We start from the raw sequence: 22,344 nt of genomic DNA, 5'->3' as shown, positions 1-22,344 counted from the left end.
GAGAGAGAGAGAGAGAGAGAGAGAGAGAGAGAGAGAGTTTAGGTATCGTTATCATAGAAATCGCGATATTACGCGGCATATGGCCGCGCTGTATTAGTAAGCAGAGACGGGAGAACGTATACCAGATTTCATCGTTCTCATCTTTCTCCTTCGTCCCGAGCTCATATCAGCCCGCACCCTTTACTCTCAGCCTCATCTTCCCCCTTATCTCGAACGCCTTTTTACATCTCCACATCCTTTTACTCATACCTTAATGGCGGTGGCTCTTTTGTCGGGAATTTATCCACTCCGATATCGGTCGTGTCCTCGTAATTCTCGGATTCCCAACCGTCTTTTCCTTTTTTTCCCTTTTTTTCCTCTATCACTTCCATGGTCTCTCTCTCTTTTTTTTATTTCTCCGTTTGCCGTCACTCTAGAGAGGGTTCGAAGGTTCGATCTCTGACTGTGCGCTCTCTTTTCGATCTTATGTTCCAACGTTTCGGACATTTCAGATTCAAGAGCTTCTACCATCGATCGTCGAAGCGATTCAAAACTCGTATGCTTTCCTCTTTTTTTACATCCTTCCCTCTGTTCTCGCCTCAGCTACGCTAGATTACACTTTGCATTTTTTTTTTTTTCTTATGACGTCTTGCATCAGCGAACAGGTCCTCTTTCTTCGTCGTGCGGTGAAAATTTTCTCACTCAGCATGAATAACAAGCATCTCATAATTTCTAAGTCTTCGCGACCATTTATTATCGATCAGATCTTTCAGCATACGTTTCACGTTAAATTTACGTGATGTAATATAAATTAATTCTTTTTATATTATAGAATATTTAATTTATACGTGATGTTGTCCTACACACAGTAGAAAACATTTGTATTTATGCTAAAATCGGTTCTTATTAAAATTTTTGTATTGAATTTTTAATACACTCGAGTGTTAATTTAATGTAATTGTGTTAATATAATAGTGTTATTTAAGAATTTTGTGTTAAATTAATATGTAACATTTTTCGTGTTAATTCAATTTATAAGTAAACTAATAACATAAAAATAATATATTTTAAAACGTAAATTTTAAGATAAATGATATTAATGTGTTAACATATTATAAATGTTAATTTTAATGGAAAATATTCTTTCACAATTTGCTTACAATATTTTATATGCTCAATATTTTATGTGTCATATTTTATATGCTACTTTCTTATATAATATTAATCTGAATGTATTTTGTGTTAAATTAACACAAAAATTTGAATTGGCCGTTTGGGATACGCAAAATATATTAAGTTTAACGACAATTTTTCTGTATGTGTTATGGGGTGTCTTTATCATTGTTTATATATTGGGTAACAACATAAAAACGGAAAACTGTCTCAAAAACTCAGTGGAGATCAAAGAGTTAATGGGGTGCAAATTGTAATCTTACGTCTTCGTTTCTACAGTTGGTTATACCGGCTTCCTCGGGCTCTATCTTGTCGAACTTTTCTTTCGTCGGTCTTGCTTTCGCCTTGGAAGAAATTTATCCACTTACTTATCTGACGTACTGAAGCTCCAAGGGGAATATCCTTCTTGTGTGTGGTCCCGGTCGAAAATTCAATCTTTGACTATGTTCGACATCTTTACTACTTCAAAAGGCCTTCTCTCTATCTTCGTCGAAAATTCGCACTGGTATTATATTAAGGTAGCAAAGGAATATGCTTTCGTGGAATGAATGTCATGAGGGAGTTTAATTTGACACATTTTAGGTTTCATATTAATCTTGCAGATTTTGCAAGTTTTGCAACATTTTCGTTGCTGGAATTATTTTATAGTATTATATTATTTTGCAGTAAATATATTTATCTGCGATACATAAAATTTTTTAGTTTTTAAAGAATCAATTATTGTTTTTAGTCCGGAAATTCATTCATGGGATATAAACTTTTAAGAAATTGACCTCCTTCGTGAATTTAGTTCTTTTAAATTCCGTTTCTCAATCTTTTATTTTTGCTACTTAGATTCTTTCTTTATGGAATTCGATTACGATGACAACGTTGCATATAAAATCGTTAGTCGTATAAATTTCGAAAGTAAAACTTCACAAAATCGTTGTAAAATCTGACCATTGCTCCTTGCCAGATTTTAATGCAACCGTCCAGGAGTCAGTTTGAGACGTATCGAGATTGAAGCTCAGCATGACTTGCGAGCTGGCTTCCCTTTGATATCGCTTCCCTTCTCTTCTTTCCCCCCCTCTGCTCTCTCTCATTCTCTTTTCTTCCGCGGCGTAAGCTTTTTACTCGCAGAATTCTCGTCGCACAGGATGAGTTTGGAGGTTATCTACTGTCGATTGACCGGTTCTGGCAGCACGCCAAATCCTTTTGGCCATCCTTACGCGGCCTAACGTCTCCCTTTATCTATCCGTCTTTCTCTCTCTGTCTCTCTTACCCTCTTCTTTCGTTTTTCACACCTTTTTCATACCATCCTCATTTCTTCGATCCTGAACCATCCCGCTATTACTTCACTACCGCACGTCTTTTCTTCTTTTATCGTTCTGATGCGTTCTCTTTGTCGCCATGCGCTGTATTTGACGGATGCTTTCTTGTTTTTTTTCCTATTTTTCTTTCTCTTCCGTCTTTCTATTCTCTTCGCGTTTGTAATTTTGTCTTGAGAGTCTTCTGTGTACACTTTACTTTTATTCCTAAAATGTCTCCCTCTTGAGTTTTCTTGGAAGAGGGATTAGACTTTTAAACTCAAATTTTTGTCGCAGAAATCAACTGAAATCAGCTCGAAAGTTCATTAAATTAACTTATGATCTATTTTAATTTTCAGTCTGCGAGAAAAATAAAACTTTCCTTTATTTTTTAATAAAAAAAGAAAATAAATTAGTACTTCGACATTATGCCGTAAAATGCGTTATTTTTGTTATAATTTGCTATGATTTCTCTGACTTGATCATAATTTGAGTTTATTGATGATTTCTACATAAGAGATGATGATTTTCAGAATGAAATCAATTTTCGTAATTAATATCTTATGATATCAAGTCAATTGTATGAGATAGATAAATATGTGCTTTTTATACCAGTATTAGTTTCAACTTTCAAGCGGATCAAATAATTTGATATATAGAGAGAAATGTTATTTCAACTATCGAACTTTGATCACAACTGGATGATTTCTCTTACTTAGCCGATATATGTGTAATATATGGTCCTCTTTTAAACTTAATATTGTTTACACAAGCTGCTTTTCTGTACGTACTGTCTCTGTACGACAAATATGATCACATGCATCATTGATCGAATTGGAAGAATGCTCTCACGGAATTCGGGAGATTTGGGTTTGAATTCCATTTGAGGTAATATTTTTCGTCACGAGTTCTTCACAATTTAAAATGCTGGAAACATCAAATCAACAATAAAATTTAATTTGTAAGATTATTTTAGTTTGATTGGAAGTCCGAAAATAATCGGCAGATTATATATATATTTTTGAGGTAAATATTGCGCAAAGATATTGATAATTATATTGAGCCGCGATCTCGATTTAAATCAATAGCTTCACATATTTTGTTCGAACATATTTTGTTCGATATGTCGCGAAGCATGTGACAGATGACTGCTATTAATTAGATGATCAGCTGATTAGCTGTGTAGTAGCGTGATAGTCCAATATAGGTACAACACATTTACACGTTTCTTTTATATGGTGTGCTCCGGACTTTGGAAATGCTTGAGAAATTGAGTAACGGTGTGCGACATAAAGGCATTTTCTGCATTGCGCAGATGCCTCTTTAAAATATACATTCTTATCATAATACACATATGTGAGATGGGAATTAAGAAATGCTACATTTTAAAATACAGAAAAAAGTTATTAACACACTGAAGAGCTGTTTTTTAAAATTAATTAGAATTATGAAAATCAGTGATTGGTTGATTATCTAAAATTTTGTGTATAATTAAGATTTTAATTATTTGTAAATGATAATTAGCAAAAACAAGAAGATGGCAATAAAAAAAGTAATTTGTAAAAATAAATACTGTTACTTCTAATTTTTATTCGTATTTTTCTTTTTCAGATTGAGTGTCTTAAGTAATGCAAGATTATCATTATATTGGCATCGAAATACTGACTGAAAATTCTGTCACATCATTATCAGAGGTAAGCGATCTAACAGACTTGCTTCTGAACGCCAGCGATCGTTCTTCGGCTCCTTGTCTGCCATCTAAATTTCTTTCCGCCATCCACGTTTCACGTTACTGCCGTCTGGATGATCTCACGAAGAAAGAACTCGGGCTAGACTCATTTACTTTTTTTTTTACTCATCGCTCAAAGCCACTAGGATGCTCTGACAGAATCTGCCGGTCAGGATGCATCGATAAGGGCTTTTCACATAGCTTTTCGTAATTCCCATCTAGCGTCGTTTATCTCTTGCAACTTGTTTATGGTTGCGCCTTTTTGAAATGCCGCCAAGATACTGCATGCAAAAGTTCAATCGATTGGAGCTAATTCTGATTAATTACTTAGATATCATTAGTGAGAGAAGAAAACAGGCGACTTCCTCATTATTAAAATAGTTCTGCTTGTTTATTATTAAGCAAAAATATTTTATTATCTTATATATTATTAAAAAAATAACTTTATTGAAAAAATATAATAATTACTTTATTAGACTTTTTTTTATGAAAGTTCCAATGGTTTAAAAAATACTGAGAAAATTGAGCTTTATGCATCAATGAAGATGTAATTGTTTAACGCATTTAATGACATAAAATATAAAATAAAATATAGAAATTAAATTATTTCAGTATTGTTAGGATTAATTAATTTTATTTCCTTTTATCGTGGTATTTTAAATATTAAAAAGACTGCAATTAGCTATATGTATATAAAAAAATATATTTAATAGAATAGAATACTTATGTAATAGAAAAATATAAAATATAAAATTAGATAATAACTCTCTTCCTCTCTCTCTCTCTCTCTCTCTATCTTTTTCTTTCTTATCTCTTTTTTTTCTTGTTTATTGCATATATCTTTTGACAAGACTTTGAGAGAATAATCTGTAATTTCACAATGTTCTTTGAAGTGTGCGAGTAGTTTAATTGTTGTTTCGAATGTCTGTATTATCCATCTTAATATAACTCTGACTCGATCACTTAATGATATAAGTCTGGGGATAATTACAAGTTGCATAAATCTAATATCGGTATAATATAATTAACTGCTCTTATCTGATAATGATGTAACGACTGCTCGTTACGCTTTCATTCTACGAATCAATATTACACATCGATTATTATTAAGTTATACGAATCCGCTCGCAAAAGCTGAACACTGTTAGAATCTCATTACATTATCGTATAATTCATTTTCGTTATTGCGTTTAATGCATGTACAGTGTTTGCCGTAGCGTGTACTTTTGGTAACAATATCGTTCACTTATTGCGTCGCTAAACGGAGCCAGTGTAACTCCATAGCCAACTGGTGCACGACTTTCGCTGAATTAATTCAGTTCTTAATCTCTGCGTATCGCGTACAATTCCTGTTTATCACGGGGATTTAAATATTCTCCCCGCCGGAAGAGGAAGTACGGGGCCACTTGAGACAGCGAGAAGGCACAGCCCGGGGAATATTTTCCGGAGCGTAAAGCTAATTAATGGTGCACACCGGTCTAATTTATCGCGGTGATACGCGGTGGATAAACGCGGCGAAAGAACGCGGCGTTGTAGCGTATCCGCATTTATACTCTCGTTAAATAAATCCGCCCGACCCGGAGTTCCTACGTGCTTCCTAACGTGCTCCGCGAAAAGCCCGGAAGCCGTCTACAGCATCGCACGCAGGTAAATGGTGAATTCTACGGCTCGGTATGCACACTCGCGGTACGTGCTCCTGCCGCATTTTTCCTTTTCTTTCTTCACGGAGAACATTCATTGTTAGTCATGTGTATGTGCATAAGCCAGCACAGACGGTTTTACGCGAGTTCTTGGGCGAACTTATTGGTGGGTTTACTTATAAAATTTCGATCTGCCGCGCCGTAACGAGGCGAGCAAGGCGAGCGTTTGCATTGAGAGAGGTGTGCTCGACATGATGTATAACACATGACATATGGAAAATTTGTGTTAAATTTAATACGAGATGAATATGTTACAAAGTGATACAAATGTTAGCTGAAAAATCAGTAAAAAAATATAATATTTAGACATAACTTAGAAGCAAATTATGAAAGCATATTTCTTCAAAGAAATTAATAAATGAATATATTAAATGAATATGTTAACTTTTATTCATTTATCTTAGAATTTTTGTTTTAAAACTACATTATTTTTACATTAAATACTAAATTATTTTTATATTAAATACTCATCTACTTATAAATTGTATTATGTTAATACTAATAATTTTTTATAATAAGCTATTATCTAAGCTTTAAGTTTTAAGCTATAAGAAATTGATCAATCATAAAATATTCTTCTCACATTCGAATATTGGTCAATTTCTTATGAAAGTTTAGATAATGACTTATTGCAGAAAAAATCCATAAGAAATGTTAAATTAATTTAACACAAAATATTCAAATAATATATTCATATAATGTTAAATTAATACTCGGGTAAGTTATAAATTCAACATAAAATTTTAACAAGGTTTTAATTCAATACAATTTTTTTATTGTGTAACAATATTCCAATAATTTAGTAACAGTGATAGTATTTATGATAATAAAAAAATCATAAAAAATTGATTGTGATGAATTTTAAGAAAAAAGATCAATACTGAACTAAACAGAGAGAAAGGGATTAACCAATGTATCGATTTTACTTTATAATTCTTCTACGTACATACAAATATTTTAGTTAATAAGATTAAATATTACAAAAATTTATTATCTATAATTTTATAAATGTATGTACACATACATATTTACACATTTCTAAAATTGTAGATAATATTTTTGTAATAATTAATTTTATTACATAATTAAAATATTTGTATATATAAGAAAGATATGCAGAAAGATTATATGAGCAATAACAGAACTTCATTTATAATTAGGACTCAACTTATAATTAGAACCGTCAGCTTTCTGGTAAATGGATTTCTTTTTACCAGTTTGTTATTTCCAGTTTTCGATAGTCGTGTTTCCGCCACTTTAGAATTCGGCGCTTATTGTGCATAATACGCGTCCGGGCGCGCTTAATTAGGTATATGAACCCGTAGATTTTGTGCCATGGTTTCCACATGGTCTAGCGATGGTACGGGTTTAATAAGGTCCGTCGGAAGTTGCTTCGCAATTAACATTCGGTCGACGATAGTAGAAGTGCGAAGAGAAAGCATGTATATGCGCGAGAATGACGATGCCTGTTTGAGCAGTGTTGTGTTCAAACAAGAAAAGGGAATGAATACAAGCCGTACAAGTTAACCAATTTGAAATCATTACGAAATAATAGTTGGCTTATAACGGAGAACATCCGGCTAAACAGGCAGTGCAGATTAACCGGAGATTTTTTTCTTTTCCGTTCTGCTTTTAGATAGTATGAATATTTGCTCGCGCTTCTCTTCTCTATCACCTCGTTTTTATTAAAAATTGTTATAATAATTGCTATTTTCATTAGTTTTATGATTATTATTTGCATTGCTGGCATTATCGTTACAATTTTTTAAAAATGTTACGTGGCGAAACATCTTGTATTATAATATAATATCATATACACATACGTGTAAAACGTTGTTTAATTATCTCATTACAAGTATATACTAGAGTGAAATATTGATTTTTAAATTGTGTACGAGCAAATTCTATATTTCATCAAAACTTTTAGATGTGGTATTATAAATCGGAACTGAACAGAAATGGAAACGCAACACTTTAATTTGTGGTATTGCGCTTAAGTGACTAAAAATTATCTAGAGTAGGATAAGATAAATTACACATAAACATATCTTAAATAAGATCAAGATGAATTGGTATATAACGTTTTTGTCTAAGTTAAAAATAGAGATAATGCATGTTCTAATAATTTAGATAAAGAGAAGATGAAGCAATCTGTTTATCTAGATAATTATCTAGATAACCATACCATGCAGTTATGTCGTTTATCTGAAGATCTGTATCGAAAAGTGATCAACGGTGCATCTCCGAGATATGAGGCTAAACATATTGAATGTCATTCATTAGAGACAATTTTACAAATTTTGGTAATTAATTCTTCACCGGCAACACTGGGATCTTTAAAGGCATTAGAACTTTTGTGAATTTTAAGAGTATGGATAGATAACGGGATTCGATCTCTCTCTTTCTCTCTCTCTCGCTCTCTCTCTCTCTCTCTCTCTCTCTTTCTTTTCCTTTTTTTAAACATGATGTTGACATTGTATGTGTACAAGAACGCTAGATGTTTGTTTCATTACAAGGATAGAATAGAGTCGTGTGTTCTCAGCGACCTCAATTGCAGACTGCGTATTTTGTACAAATAAAAAATTTAGTCTTTTCCATGTTTATATATTTTTGACATGTATAATATATATAAAGCTATTTTCCATATATATAAAGATATTACATTTGAAATAGGTTTTTTGATATTTTATATAATTTTTTCATTGCAAAATCATATTTACGGAGATGTGTCAAATATATAATTTACAAAATATTCAAAATCGTAGAAGAAACTTCTTCAGAAAGACTTGATAAATAAGAGAAACGTAAAAGGTATTTAATTTGTCATTTGTCAAATGGAAAAATTTATTGCTGTGCCTTAAATAGTCTACAATGAGAGTTTAAGGAGTAAAATTTAAGCTTTAAATCTTAAGAGCTGTAAAAATGGACCAATTATAGTCGATTATTCTCATATTCGATTATGAAAGGTCAATTTCTTATGGCTTAAAGCTTAAGTTATAAAATTATAGACGTCACTTTATGTGACAAATCGATAGCGAGGAGCACTGTACACATTATTTTACAGGCTGTGACATATAATATTTTAATTTGATATTATTTTGTACTCATTTTGATTTATTTGAACTAAATGTATTAATTAATCCGCTGTAAAAATAATTTTATTTTTTTTTTAGAAAAAATTTTTTTATTTGTAAAAATCTTTATTGTGAAATGTTCAAACTTTTTTAAAACAACATTATTATACTATTTTTTTGGAAGGACATACTCTCAAATATTTTAGATTAAAAGGATTTTTTATTTACTAATATTAAAAGTTATGAATTTTTGCAGCGATATCACGTTTTTTGAATATTCTTACTCCGATTTAAATCTGTAAAAAATAAATAAGATACAGTCCGACTTCTGTGATGATAGAAACTCCTTGTTGAAAGCGTTTCTCAATGATTCCTGTTACTGATGGAGGAATTAAAATTCCAAGTTGCCGGCGGAGGATTAATTTTGTACTAGATTTGTAATAGTTTTGTTAAAAATAAACGTGTTGTTATATAAAACAAATAATATGATATATTTTATGTCCTACTCTGTATGATGTAAAAAAGAGTAATTATGTAATTGGTTGCACATATTTGTGAATATATGATCAAAAGCCCTTAACGAATATTACGCTTTCATTAATTATATTGTTATGTGTAACAAGTTGAAGAAGTACGGCAAACAATCATTGTAAATACTTTGCAATGTGAAAACGCAAGATCGACGTGTAATGTTAATCTTTTAATCCGAAAGCGATAGTTAGCCAATTTTTATTGGCATATACATATAGTGATTCACTTGTCGCTCCGTCACGCTACAAATAACCTTTTTTTTTCGACGATGGGCAGTCGGTACGAATTATGGAGAGGGTTAAATTGGCATTTATCGAAACGAAATCGCGCGTAGTATTGTACACGCGGAAGTGCTATCGGCTTTAATTAAGCAATCACGCATCGGCCACAAATGATCAATCCGCGTGCACACGAATACGGGTCATTCTCCATTTTCCCCAATCGTCCCTCCGCACCCGCCTTTTTGATCGAGGCTGGTTTTCATTAGGGTACATCCTCCACCAATCGAGTGTCCGTAATCAATTCGCGAGCGCAACGAGCTGCTCGTCGCGGTACGTAACGCCCGCGTTTGTTGCATGCCAATTATGCACTTCACCAGAATTATACTCAACGCCTGAGTTCAGCGCACATCGGTACTTTCACCCTGCATTTTCCGTTAAATCTTCCGTTAAAATCACCGGTTTGTTACGCAAAGATGTAACGTCGGGCGTCGCGTGGAATAAAAACTAGTGGACGCTGTTTCTCCGAACGTTCGTCGTTAGTCTACTGTAAAGCTTCAGACACAATGCGAAGGAGTAGCGATAGAAATAACACGATTTCAATCTGTCAAAAATCAGATACACTGGAATATTCAGTTTTTGATAGGTTGAAACCATGTTATTTCTATCGCTATTGCTATTCCTTTGCATTGTGTCTGGAGTTTTAGAAACATCGATCGTTTTGGCCGCGAATTTCATTATCAGTTGAAATCTAGTGTGATAATTAAGGGTGTAATGTTTTAAATACAACTATATAATTAGGATTCAATATCGCATCAAATTAAAATATAAGAGGATTTCTTGTTTAATGACAAATATTATTTATACAGTTATCCGAGATATATGTGATAATATAATTATAGAATATCTCCTCAGTGTTCTTTATTTCAGAAGCAATCATTAAATAAATTTAATTACAATTCAGGTATAAGTTATATCCACATCTCTCACACTAATGGGATTACATATTTTTAATTACTATTTTGTATAATACGTATAATTTTTACTAGAGAGATTGAGAGAAAACGTTCCAAATAAGGATAACGAAAACTAATGCTGCCGAAGCTCGTTACAATCAAACCACGTTCCTTGTATATATCTAAATCGAACACCGTTTATGAGGTACATACAGAATTCAGATAGGAATGTTGTATTTGTGAATCCAGGGCCCCTATGCCTTTATATCATTGAAGGTCAATAATTAGGCTATTCCGCTTTCTGACGGATGTCAATTTCCGCTAGTCTGATTGTAGGTGGTCTTTATGGAACGTGACTCGAGCTCGATTAATGTTTCTTTCTTTCTTCCCTCGTTTCATTCACTAACTTTCCTACTTCTCATCCTCTCTATTTTCTGTTCTCTCTCTCACTCATCGTAATAATGTTACATACATTATTACAAAGACAATCCAATTATGTATTTAACCGACATTGAAAAAAGTCTGGCAATAGCCAGATGTATTTTGTTTAGTGTATGATGTAATATTTAGTAAATATTATTACATATAACCAATTGTTTGGTAATAATTAGAAAAGTATAAGATTTACAAAAGTAAAATTAGTGTTTAGTTAGTTTTGATTATATTATAACTATCATCTAGGCTTGGTTATATTACTATGTTTTTTTTAGTGAAGATTTGTTTATCTAAGTATTGCTTAAGAAAATATCTGAAAGTCCGACTAGTTTAATTTAGTAAAAAGATATTTGAATGATAGAAAGTAAAAAAATTAAAAGAGAAATAGTTAAAAGGATTAAAGAGGGAAGATGGATTATTATGTTTTAGTTTATCTCTCTCTTAACATATATCGTATCTTTCAATTCATTATGATAATTAGGATTTTATATGAAGAACAAAAAAGTTAATGAAGAAATATTAATGCACACATAATTATAATCGTATAATATCAGAATGGCTTGATCTATTGAATTGCGGCGTAATGGGAAATTGTTCTATTTATAACGAAAATGATCTACTTCCGGCATTGTCTGCAAGTTATCGATCGACTGTATTGTGCGTGGCTGACATTATTACTGTACATGCTGCTGGAATATTGCTAATTAGGTGCCACCGATAATCAATAAGCACACGATAATAATTTACTATTAATTGTCTTTCTGAACAACGGAGTTTACGACAATAATTTATACTGAATCAACTTCTTATATTAAAGATAAAATCTTATGAGAGATATCAGAAATTATTAAACATTATTTTGACATAAAAGAAGTATTCCTTTCTACAAAGCTCAGAAATGTTTTGTTGAAATATCTAAAAATTTAACTAGAGCTTAAAATAATTGATTTTCTATTAAAATAATAATTATTTATTATTACTAAATCACTCAAACTGCTTGCTAGAATATTAAAACTTTTTGCAGCATTGTCATTAACTCTTAAGCGTTTTGCATAATTATTTTGATGATCCAAAATTATTTTTAGATCTGTATTTAACTCAATTTTTAGATATTTTAGCAAAACCGTATAAGAGTTGCAAAGTACATTGGGATATATATTATAAATATTTGGATTAAAAATTACAGTTATCAGAAAAATGTCACTATTGACAGTATATTCTGATATTAATAAATGAATTTAACGGTTTTAAGAATCAAATGAAAGAAGTTCCGATATTATACGACTTACTTGCTTTCAACGTTCGATTTAGTTGTCGAAAGAACGCGAAAGACTTGGCAGGATGTCACGGAGAACGAACGATCGAGAGTAGACCGAATCCTTGGCGACGTCTCATGTATAATCCAAAAGTTTGTATCTTCTCGAGAGAAAACGCCACCTAGTTTGGGCGTGCTCTCCGAATTATGTATAGATGTTTCTGTTTCTGCATCTATGATACACTTTCGTAATATCTTAACGAGATTTGAAATTACATGGACAAGATAGCGCCTGGTGGTATACGCGATGAAAATTGTGTTACATGCATTGCACATTTCATATGCATTACATGCATATGAAATTGAAGGAATTAATTGTATTAAAATTGGATAAATGCAACGGAACGTTGGCATAATTTTAACTAATTTAAAGTTTAATATATCTCGGGTAAAGAAATAACTTGTTTCAGTTTGATTTTTCAGCCATCTTAATTTTCCTTATTTTCGCATCCCAATCATAAAATGTAAATTGTTGTAAAATATTGTTCTGTATGGATATTGCTTAACATTCTTTCTTTTTTAATATTATTCATTACGAACTTTTAAATATCTTTATTAAATATCTTATTTTTGCGAAAATTATCGTAGAGCGATATTTGAAAAAATGTTTTAAACGTTGAAACCTTATTTTTTGAATTCTTAACATTCCATGTCTCTGCAATGTTTTCACCATAAATATTAATACAAAGTAAATCTTAAAAAATTGAAGAATAAACTTCAACTTTGATGGCATGTACGGATAGAATAAAATGTTTTCTATAAATTTCTTCAATTTTGTCGCAAAATATAACATTTTATCTTTAAAATGCTTTTTAAATGTCGCTCTGCGGTAATTTTTTGCAAAGATACGTAACTTTGAATTTGTTTCTTTTTAGCTGCTTTTAATGACCTCTATTTTTTTTTAACAGTATATAACATTCATAAATATAAATACTAATAAATCGGAAAACAATCAATAATACGTTGTTAATAATATGTTGATAATGGTGATTTCAACTGGAATATAATATAATATATAGAAACATTCTAAATGATTTAAAAAAAATTAGGTAATTATTTTGATATGTGTGCGGGTTGATATGTGTTATATTTAAAAAATCCATTCATATAATTAATTAATACTGTTGTAGCAACAAAGTGCAAGTAGCTGCTCGTTGCTCATATTTAACAGTGTGAAAAAAGCATTTGCTCGTAATGTCTTTTCATTCAGATGACTTTTTATGTAGAAATGTGGAGAATAGCTAGTAAACTAGACAGAAAGACGCTTCATTAAGCTGTTCGTGTTCACGAGGATATATGCATTTTGCAACCATTTCATACATTTTTTCTGGATGCTCCCTTTTCATATGTTGTTCAAATACGCACGGTTATATGTACTCTTCATTATGAGAAATATCAGCGGCCCCAAAGGGTATAAAGCGAGCTGTACGAGAGTCGCGCTTTTTCGCAACTGCATAAATTATGCTCGTTTGCCTTAGTAAAAATTTACCAAGGCAAACGCTTTTGCATACGAGCGATATTAAATTCTTATTCACAAATTGTCAGTGAGATAAAGCGTGCACTTGACTTCCTTTTCTTTAATAATTTTGCCAAGTACTTGGTATTAACAACAGCATGAAATATCCATTAATAGCTGTGTGACGATGCGCCTCGCATTTTTCAGAATTAATAAAAAAACAATTTTCTTGCGCGAGGAAACAACTGGCGCCTGTAATTCTCTGTATTTTCCCCCGCAAGACTTTGCGTGCAATATTCGCTGAATTCATCTCCGAATAATATTTTTGCTGCGTGCACCGCTTTTTTTAAGCATCGCGCCGACACAAAAGGCCATTTACAAATTATGTGTCTTTCATTCATCACAAAACTAATCCGACGCAGAATGGTACGCGAAAAGCGTTGCGAGGGTGTTCCCTCGAATTTTTTCATTGTATTTCGGAAGCAGTCGGCAGACTCTCGCGCCGTTTCAATTACTTTATGCAAACGTCGCGATTCCGTAATTTTCCGCCCGTATCGATCGTGTTGACGGACCGCCATCGTGTTTACGAAAACTCTTTTCTCGTTACAGGCCATGTTCGTGTAACCATTTCCATCGTAACGCGATGTAGTTGTTTCGAAAAAAAAAATTTGACCCAGCTCGATACACATCACGTGCTTAAACAAAAACGAGCCTTACATAAAAAAGATTTTATTTCGTTCCATTCAGACGTCGCCGATAGACGGCTCGATCAATTTCACTTCGAGTATGACGTGAAACAACGTTGATGCTCGCGAGAAAACAATCAAATGCATTCACGGGATATGCAAAATCTGCATTGAATCGGCGCCGATCGTAACACCTCGATATTTGCGCCAGCAAATTCGGACTCGAGCGAATCGAAAACGGAGATAGGCTCGCACTCGCGAAAATATTCGACAGGACAGATACGAATACGGTTTTTTTTTTTTTGATGATGCATCGTGATAAACGATGTAAATTTTTTTCGGCCGGGAAAGAAGGGGACGAACAGTTCCTGTGGCACCTTCGCCACGGACAGAAACAAATTTCGCCTAGTCGACAGGACAGCCCGTTCTCTTCGCAGTTATGCGTTCCTCTTTTTCCTCTCTCTGGCTAGTTTCCGTTTCCTCTTTTTTCTCTCTCATTCTTTTCTATCTCGTTCTCTCAGTTTAAAACACTATATGTCTATCAAATAGATCAAATGACATACGAGTATTTCCCTTTTCTCTAAAATTACAAATAATAATTCATATATTTAACTATGGTGAGTGCAAAAAATTTTCACACAGGAGAAATATCTTTTAAACAAAAATCTTTTCTTTTTTAGAAAGTAAATGTTATATAATTGGCAATTTATTAACAAAGAATAAAAGACTGTATTTTTTCAAAAAATATTTTATCTAAAAAGTAATAATTAAAATATATTATCTTAAAATAAGCAAAAATAAAAAATTGTAATATTTGGGCATACAAAAAATATTTGTACAGTCGAGAAATTTAATTTTTATTTCACAAACACACGGTTATTTTTGCAAAGCTATTTCGTTTATATTAAGACATGGTCTCTATGGATAATCTAAATTTTTTAGATACTTCAGCAAAATTATTCTTTCCAAGCAGAAATTTAATAAGTTGCTTACAACTCAACTTGAGGGAAAAAAATGCATAATGTACGTATACAATGGATACAAAAAATATTCGTATAGAGAAGGTTTTTTTAATAAGAAAAGTCTTATTTAAAAAATAAACATTAATTAGCAATTTATTAAAAATAAGTACGTTCTGAGTACATATTATAGAACTGTTCAGAATTATTCGGAATGGAATCCGAACAGAATTATTCAGTTTTTAGATTGTGTTTTCTATGATATAATTTTCGATCGGAATCCACATTCTGAACAGTTCTATAATACGTTGCAGAATGTATTTATTATTAATAAATTGATAATTAATATGTTTTCTACAAATAATTTTTTTTTAATTAAAATCTTTCTTGTACAAATGTTTTTTGCACGTTAACTATGTATTATATTATTTTTATTATTATTTTTTTTTATTAATTTGAGTTGTAGGTAACTTGGTTGAATTTTTGAATCAGAAAAACGGCTTTGCGAAAGTATCTGAAAATTTAACTAGATACAGACCTAAAAATAATTTTAGATTAATCAAAGTAATTGTGTAGAGTGTTTTAATTGATTGTTAGAATGTCGAAACTTTTTCTAGCATTATTTATCATGCTTGAGTTTCCTACGTAATTATTGTGATGTCCAACAAAATTATTTTCAGATCTAGCTAATTTTTAGATAATTCAGCAAAATCATTTTTTCTGTGTATCAAAATAATTATGTAGGGTGCTCAGCTGGTTGTTAAAATATCAAAATCTCTTACAGTATTGCTCATCGTGCTTGAATATCCTAGGGTAGACCGAATAAATTCATCACAGAGCGAATTGAATCAATGTAAATTTTGGGACTGTTAGTTGAGACATTTGTCGTTAATTTTATTACTTCTTTGTTTCAAAAATATTATTTCGATAGGCCAATAAAATTATTTTTAGATCTGTACTTAGCTTTTTCAGAAATTTTAATAAAACGGTTCTTTTCGTGTGATATAATTCTTATTACAGTTATTATAGTATAAAAGAATATCTCTATAAAATGTGTATATATATATATATATATATATATATATATATATACTTGAAATTAATGCAAAAGCGGCATCGAAACTCAATGTTTAAATGAAGAACAAAGTTATTTCCGAAGTCGTCCCCGGACATTCACTGTTTTGCAGATTTACAACCTCACCGTCCAATCTATGATATGGCAGTTTCGTCTGCTCGATAGGTATACAGTGCTTTATCCTGGACATGTCTCGTCACTCGCGGGTGATTTACGTGGCCCGGTCAAGAATCGAAAGCCGCGAGCGATAGCCAGAATTGCGGACGCGTTATTTTTTCGAGGGAGCCTATTCATCGGCACCTGTCGTGCTGAAACCGGCTTTCACTGTTGTCGTGGAAAAAGAAAAAGGGACGCGTTCGTATGGCGCGACCATTTAATCGATCTCGCGAACCGCGAACGGAGGTGTTTGGCGAAGATAAATTTCGGCGTTGATCGATTCTCGGCAGTGCGATAACGGCCACCGGCGATAATACCGTTTCCCTTCCCTGGCCTTGATAAAATCGAGCATCGTGCCGATTTATTTGTGGGTGAATTTTATTCGAGTTGCTGAATCGGGCAAATTAGTGTCCCCCGATGCCGTTTCAGCGAGGGGAAAACTTGATGAGCGCGCAGGCGGCCGCGTATTTTACGTGATTCGCGTATGAATTATAATGCACATAATTAAACGATTAATTGAAACATACAGATTTAATGGCGGCTGGGAGCAGTGGAAACGCGAACAAAATCAGTGTAAGTGTGTTATCGTAAAATATCCGGCTGGCCATGCACGGCTTTTATCACTTAATTGCCTATTAATGTCAAAATTATTAAAATCGTACGAAAGATGCATGCATTAGTGGTATATTTTTTGAATAAATTGCATCAAATTTTTGTTTTCATTATTTATAAATGTAATAAATAATATACAACAAAAACGAAATAATCTTATTTTTTTTAATCTTTTATATATAAATCACTGCGTATTAAATAATAACAGGGATACATATTATGTTGCGAATTGCTTCGAAAATGTACAATAATATTTAACGTAATCCGCAGACTATATTTTTTGTCGCAAATAAAAAAATTGTATAATAAACACTGTGAGCAAGTTTTTATTGAAAGAAAATAAATCCCACGTTTTTAGCGAACGTTGTGATAATACAGCATTGATAGATATTACAAAATATCGATAAATATTGTAATGGAACATATGTTGTTTAACATCATTATATGCATGGAGCAACGAAACGGCCGAATGCGTATATAATTAAAAAGTATATTTGGGTGGAAGAGCATTCAAGACACGAATTAATGGCGCGAGGATGTGCGGAACGGTCGGTGGCGCAAAACCGGTGGACAACTATTTTACAATAAAACAGCACACCACACATGCTGGCGAAATAGTTTATCGCGCGCAGGTATACATAAATATTCCATAATGGCATATATTGTTGGCAGTAACTCAAACAGGCAAGTGGGAGTCTCTATTGGCAAATCGTGAATTAATGAGATGCCAGGTATAGGATTTTATATTTATAACTGGAGAATATTAGCGCGTGTGTGTGTGATTACCGATTTATAATAAAAGAATTAGATAGGACAGGATCAAATCCATTAAAAGTAACTTTGTAAGCTATTTCTAATTAATTTACAAGATTCACGTAATTTTGTATAATGGATATATTTAATCCTCCACCGGTCAAGTTACATTTTAAAGGCATAGTCGATATATTGATTGTAAATTTTGTTATATAAATTTAAATCTGTAAAAAGTGAATAAAATACAATCCGATTGCTATGATAGTAAAGACTTATTAAAATGTAACTGTTTACAAGTATGCAAGATTTTTTTCAGATATTTATACAGTTTGAAATAATATAAAAATCTATTGTACATGGAAGTTCAAAGATCTAGGTTGGTAGAAGATGCAAAATTCCATATGGCCGACTGAGGAGTAAATAATGTAAATATAGAAAGAAATCGAAGTTACAAGCATGTGCATTTTGTCGAATAAAGTCTAACAGAAATTTACTTATTGCGGGTGCAAAAGTTTTAATGCATTTTATGATAGATGTCGATTGATGATGACATTATACGCAATTTATAGTGGATACTAATCCACAGATTTTAACATAAATAGTTGCTGAAAAGTTGAAAATTAATAGGTCGATCGTATTTTTGTCAAGTTTGTCCTAACTCTTATTACAGGAATATAAAACTGCCTCAAGTATGACATTTACTCGTCGATTTGCGTAAAGGAGGCACGACAATGTCTCGCGCCATGCTTAAGCGCCGAGCCACTACCGTGTCTCCAGATCACAAAATTCGTCAAAATTTTTAAATGCTTTCATCTAAATTAATTCCGCCCTAGTCTATATCAATTAAAAGTGACGTAACAGCAATGTTATAATTTTGCACTCAACAATATAGCTATTATGTAACTGCAATCATGTGTTTACATTACTGTTTTGAGTGCGAAATATAACGATGCATTACTTTTAGTTGGTGTCAATTGGAACGTTTCTTATATGGAAAAAACGTAAATTTTTTAATGGTATATTACAGTAATTAATCCTTTGAAGATCAGAGCTTTCTAATAAAGTTTATGGAAGATCTTGCTTTTTAAAAGTTTTCAGGGTTGCTGAATTCTATTTTAGTCTTAGGATTCTAAAATACAAATTAAAAAAAAATAATTTACAAAAGATAAATAATAAAAAGCATACAGCCACAACAATAGATGTAAACCTACGTTTTAGTTTCTAAGACTTTCAATTTTGTCATCTTTTTATGTACTGATGATGGTCAAATCTTGAACGAAACGTTTACTTATTTATTTGGAATTTTAAATACATGACTTGTTTACATCTATTGTTGTGGCTGTATGTGCTTCTTATTATTTATCTTTTGTAATTGTTTTAGCCACTTTCAAATAATTTTAAAAAATAATTTGATTAGTAAAATTCGGTTTTAGGTTTTTGGTGTTTCTGAATTTGAATGTAGCCTAAAAATATTGAATTTCAAAAGAATAGTAATCTTTATGAAGGATCCAATGTCACAGAATTCATAATTAGAGTTTGAAAGTTAGTTTGAAATCAGTACTAAATGCTTATGTAGGTTCAAATAAAACGAAATTGAAAATTTAATGTTATTTTTAATTAAAAATTTCTTAAAACCGAGTTTTATGTTAAACTTTTTTTTAAATTATAGCCGTCATATTAAATCCAACATTTTGAATTTTGTATTTTTTACCTCAAATTCGAATAAAGTAGTTTATAAAATGAAAGATGTGATTCCAGAGTTTCCGGTCCACAAAGGGTTATGAAAGAAATGCATACTTACAAATCACCGTTAGATTGGCTGTTTGATAAGTAGTGGCGAAAGACGGCGCCTCGGTGGAGACTTCGCATTTGTATTGACCGGAGCTCTCCAGGGCGAGGTTCTTCAATCTTAACCATCGCTGCTCGCTATTCGCTTTCGTCTGTGGACAGAAAGAATAGCGAGGTATTTGCTTTGCTAATGGAGGAGTTTTGTTTCGGGACGTGATGTTGTCGTGTAACGACGGATCTGAACTCGGATCCCGAAGTTAGGGCTTTACCTACGCAATTGTGTACGTGTACTTTGCGTCCGCCCGATATTACACCCGAGACAATCAACGTTTGATTGTATTGGGCGAAGTAATGGAATTTCCGAAGATAACGCGGAATCCAATTTTTCGAATCTCGAGAATATTACAGTAGTCACTGAAACATACGCATCTTCAAAAGTTCAATGTAAAGTTTGTACACTGTTAAATTCATAAATTATATATCTAATTAGAGCTATTTAATTTATTTCAGCCACTAACTAAGATAAAAAATTATATAGAACTTTCAAGTTTAACAAATTTAAGAAACGTACGAGAGAGAGAGAGAGAGAGAGAGAGAGAGAGAGGGATATGGAAGTTAGCGCAATACGCAAAATTGTTATTTAAAAATACTTTTGCTCATCTTAGATTCAGAAGCACAACATGTATTCGTACGTGTTTGTACTAACTTTTGAGTTATCTACAGAACAAAAAAAAAGTACAAATTATGGTTACATATGAGTTATGACGTAAAAAGATCAGGTGTAATATTGCGCATAATAGTTGAATAATTTGAGACAAATTTTTTATTAGTGGCAAATTCCTAATAGCGGTTTTATATTGGCTTCAAAATCTTAACTCCTGCCTAATCAAATTCATGTCCGCAATACATCTTAATCTGTTATTACCTGGTCGGTTATTACCGAAGGGATAGAGGTTTTCCTCCCAATATGATTACGTATTCTGATATTCGTGTTCTTAACTGCCGATCAGTTTGACCTACATAAGATGCATTACAGTCTTTATATGAAATTTTGTAGACGACATTTCTCTGTGAAATGTTTGATAGTAGATCCTTCTGGACTTTAATCAAACGGCAGAGTTTATTTATGCTATAAAAGGAAATTTTTGGGTGAATATTATTAATAATTCTTTTACATTTATTCCAAATTGTATTTACGAAAAAAATTGTAAATATTATTTTATTTAGAAATTTATTATTATCTGAGACCGATTTATCATTAATTTTAATGGTACTGTTTTTTCTATAGGGATTTTAATCTTTAAAATATGGTATTGAAATTAAAGTTCAATAGATAATCATTATTTAATAAAATTTTAATACTTCAAAAATTTTTTTATAAAACTCCGGATTTGAGAGAAAAAAGATCCTATTATTTATGTTCATAGCCAATCTCCTTTTTGCAAAAATGGATGCCGACACAAATAATTCAGATATCTCCCCATAAAAATTGATTTTTGATAACAATCAAGTTTTGGATTAAGTTAATAGTTTTTGGAAAATTCTGTTATATTTTTTCACCTCCATTGTGAATTATAATCTTAGGTGTACAGAGTTAAATAATAAAAAAAATATATATGTATATGTTGAAGCAACGAGAATCACCCCAATAATATTATCCACATATAATGTAAAACAGCAGGGAGACCTCTAATAAGTCTCTTTGTAAATCCTGCGTAACTATCAGTGACAACAAGCGATAAAGAGGAGGATCTCATTTACCCATAAATTTATCTTTAGAAATATTAATAGTTCAGAAATAAAATTCATATCTATTAGAATATTAGAATATTAGATACATTTTTTATAGCCAAATTTATTGGGATGTCAGTAAAGAGTGAAATCATATCTAAAGAAATCAAATGAATCGAAGTGCTTACACTTTTCCATTTCTCAAAACCTGCGGGCGTACGGTTAACATGACTGCCTGCGACCATTGTTCAAATAGTAATGCATTTTGCAGCTGGTTGTTGACAGAGTTAATTAGACTACCGCGTGTCTCTATCTGTCACGTAAGCCAGTGCTCGAAGAGTCGTGTACCTGCAATCGGAATGGTGGCCAGCGTGGCGTTGTCTTCGCGGACAATGTGCAACGACCGTTCTCCACGTGCAACTTCATTGATAGTCATAGTGGGGTGGAAGGCGTGGGAACGTTTGCGGCTTATCGATAATTCATGGCCCGTTACCGGAGCCCGAGACACGGTCTCGGTTGCTCTCGTATTAGGTTCGATTAGGTACATCCGTAGTCCAATTAGCTCTCCGCGATATGCGACTAGACGGGCGCGACGACGCAGGTAGCCCCCTTTCCTGTCCCGTCATTCAACGTCTAGGAAATCGAGCGTTCGTATCGATCGTCGAATGCTAACTCGATCAATACCGGAAATGTCGTGCACTACGATATGCCAATACTCGTTGCCGATGATAC

The 22,344-nt window shown here is 32.4% G+C and overlaps 1 protein-coding gene across 1 annotated transcript in view; it reads right to left on the bottom strand.

The window, feature by feature from the left end:
- The window catches only part of LOC108752201, a 129,462-nt gene that overhangs the window by 80,527 nt on the left and 26,591 nt on the right, over positions 1 to 22,344 (bottom strand). The window contains exon 3 of the mRNA XM_018492877.1: positions 19,895 to 20,033. Within this exon, the coding sequence (XP_018348379.1) occupies positions 19,895 to 20,033 (139 nt within the window). The remainder of the gene's footprint in view (positions 1 to 19,894; positions 20,034 to 22,344) is intronic.

This window comes from Trachymyrmex septentrionalis, unplaced genomic scaffold (assembly GCF_001594115.1).
Source record: "Trachymyrmex septentrionalis isolate Tsep2-gDNA-1 unplaced genomic scaffold, Tsep1.0 scaffold6, whole genome shotgun sequence".
Taxonomy (NCBI): Eukaryota; Metazoa; Arthropoda; class Insecta; order Hymenoptera; family Formicidae; genus Trachymyrmex; species Trachymyrmex septentrionalis.
The sequence above is the reverse complement of the archived record's forward strand: the minus strand, read 5'-3'. Positions and strand labels throughout refer to the sequence as shown.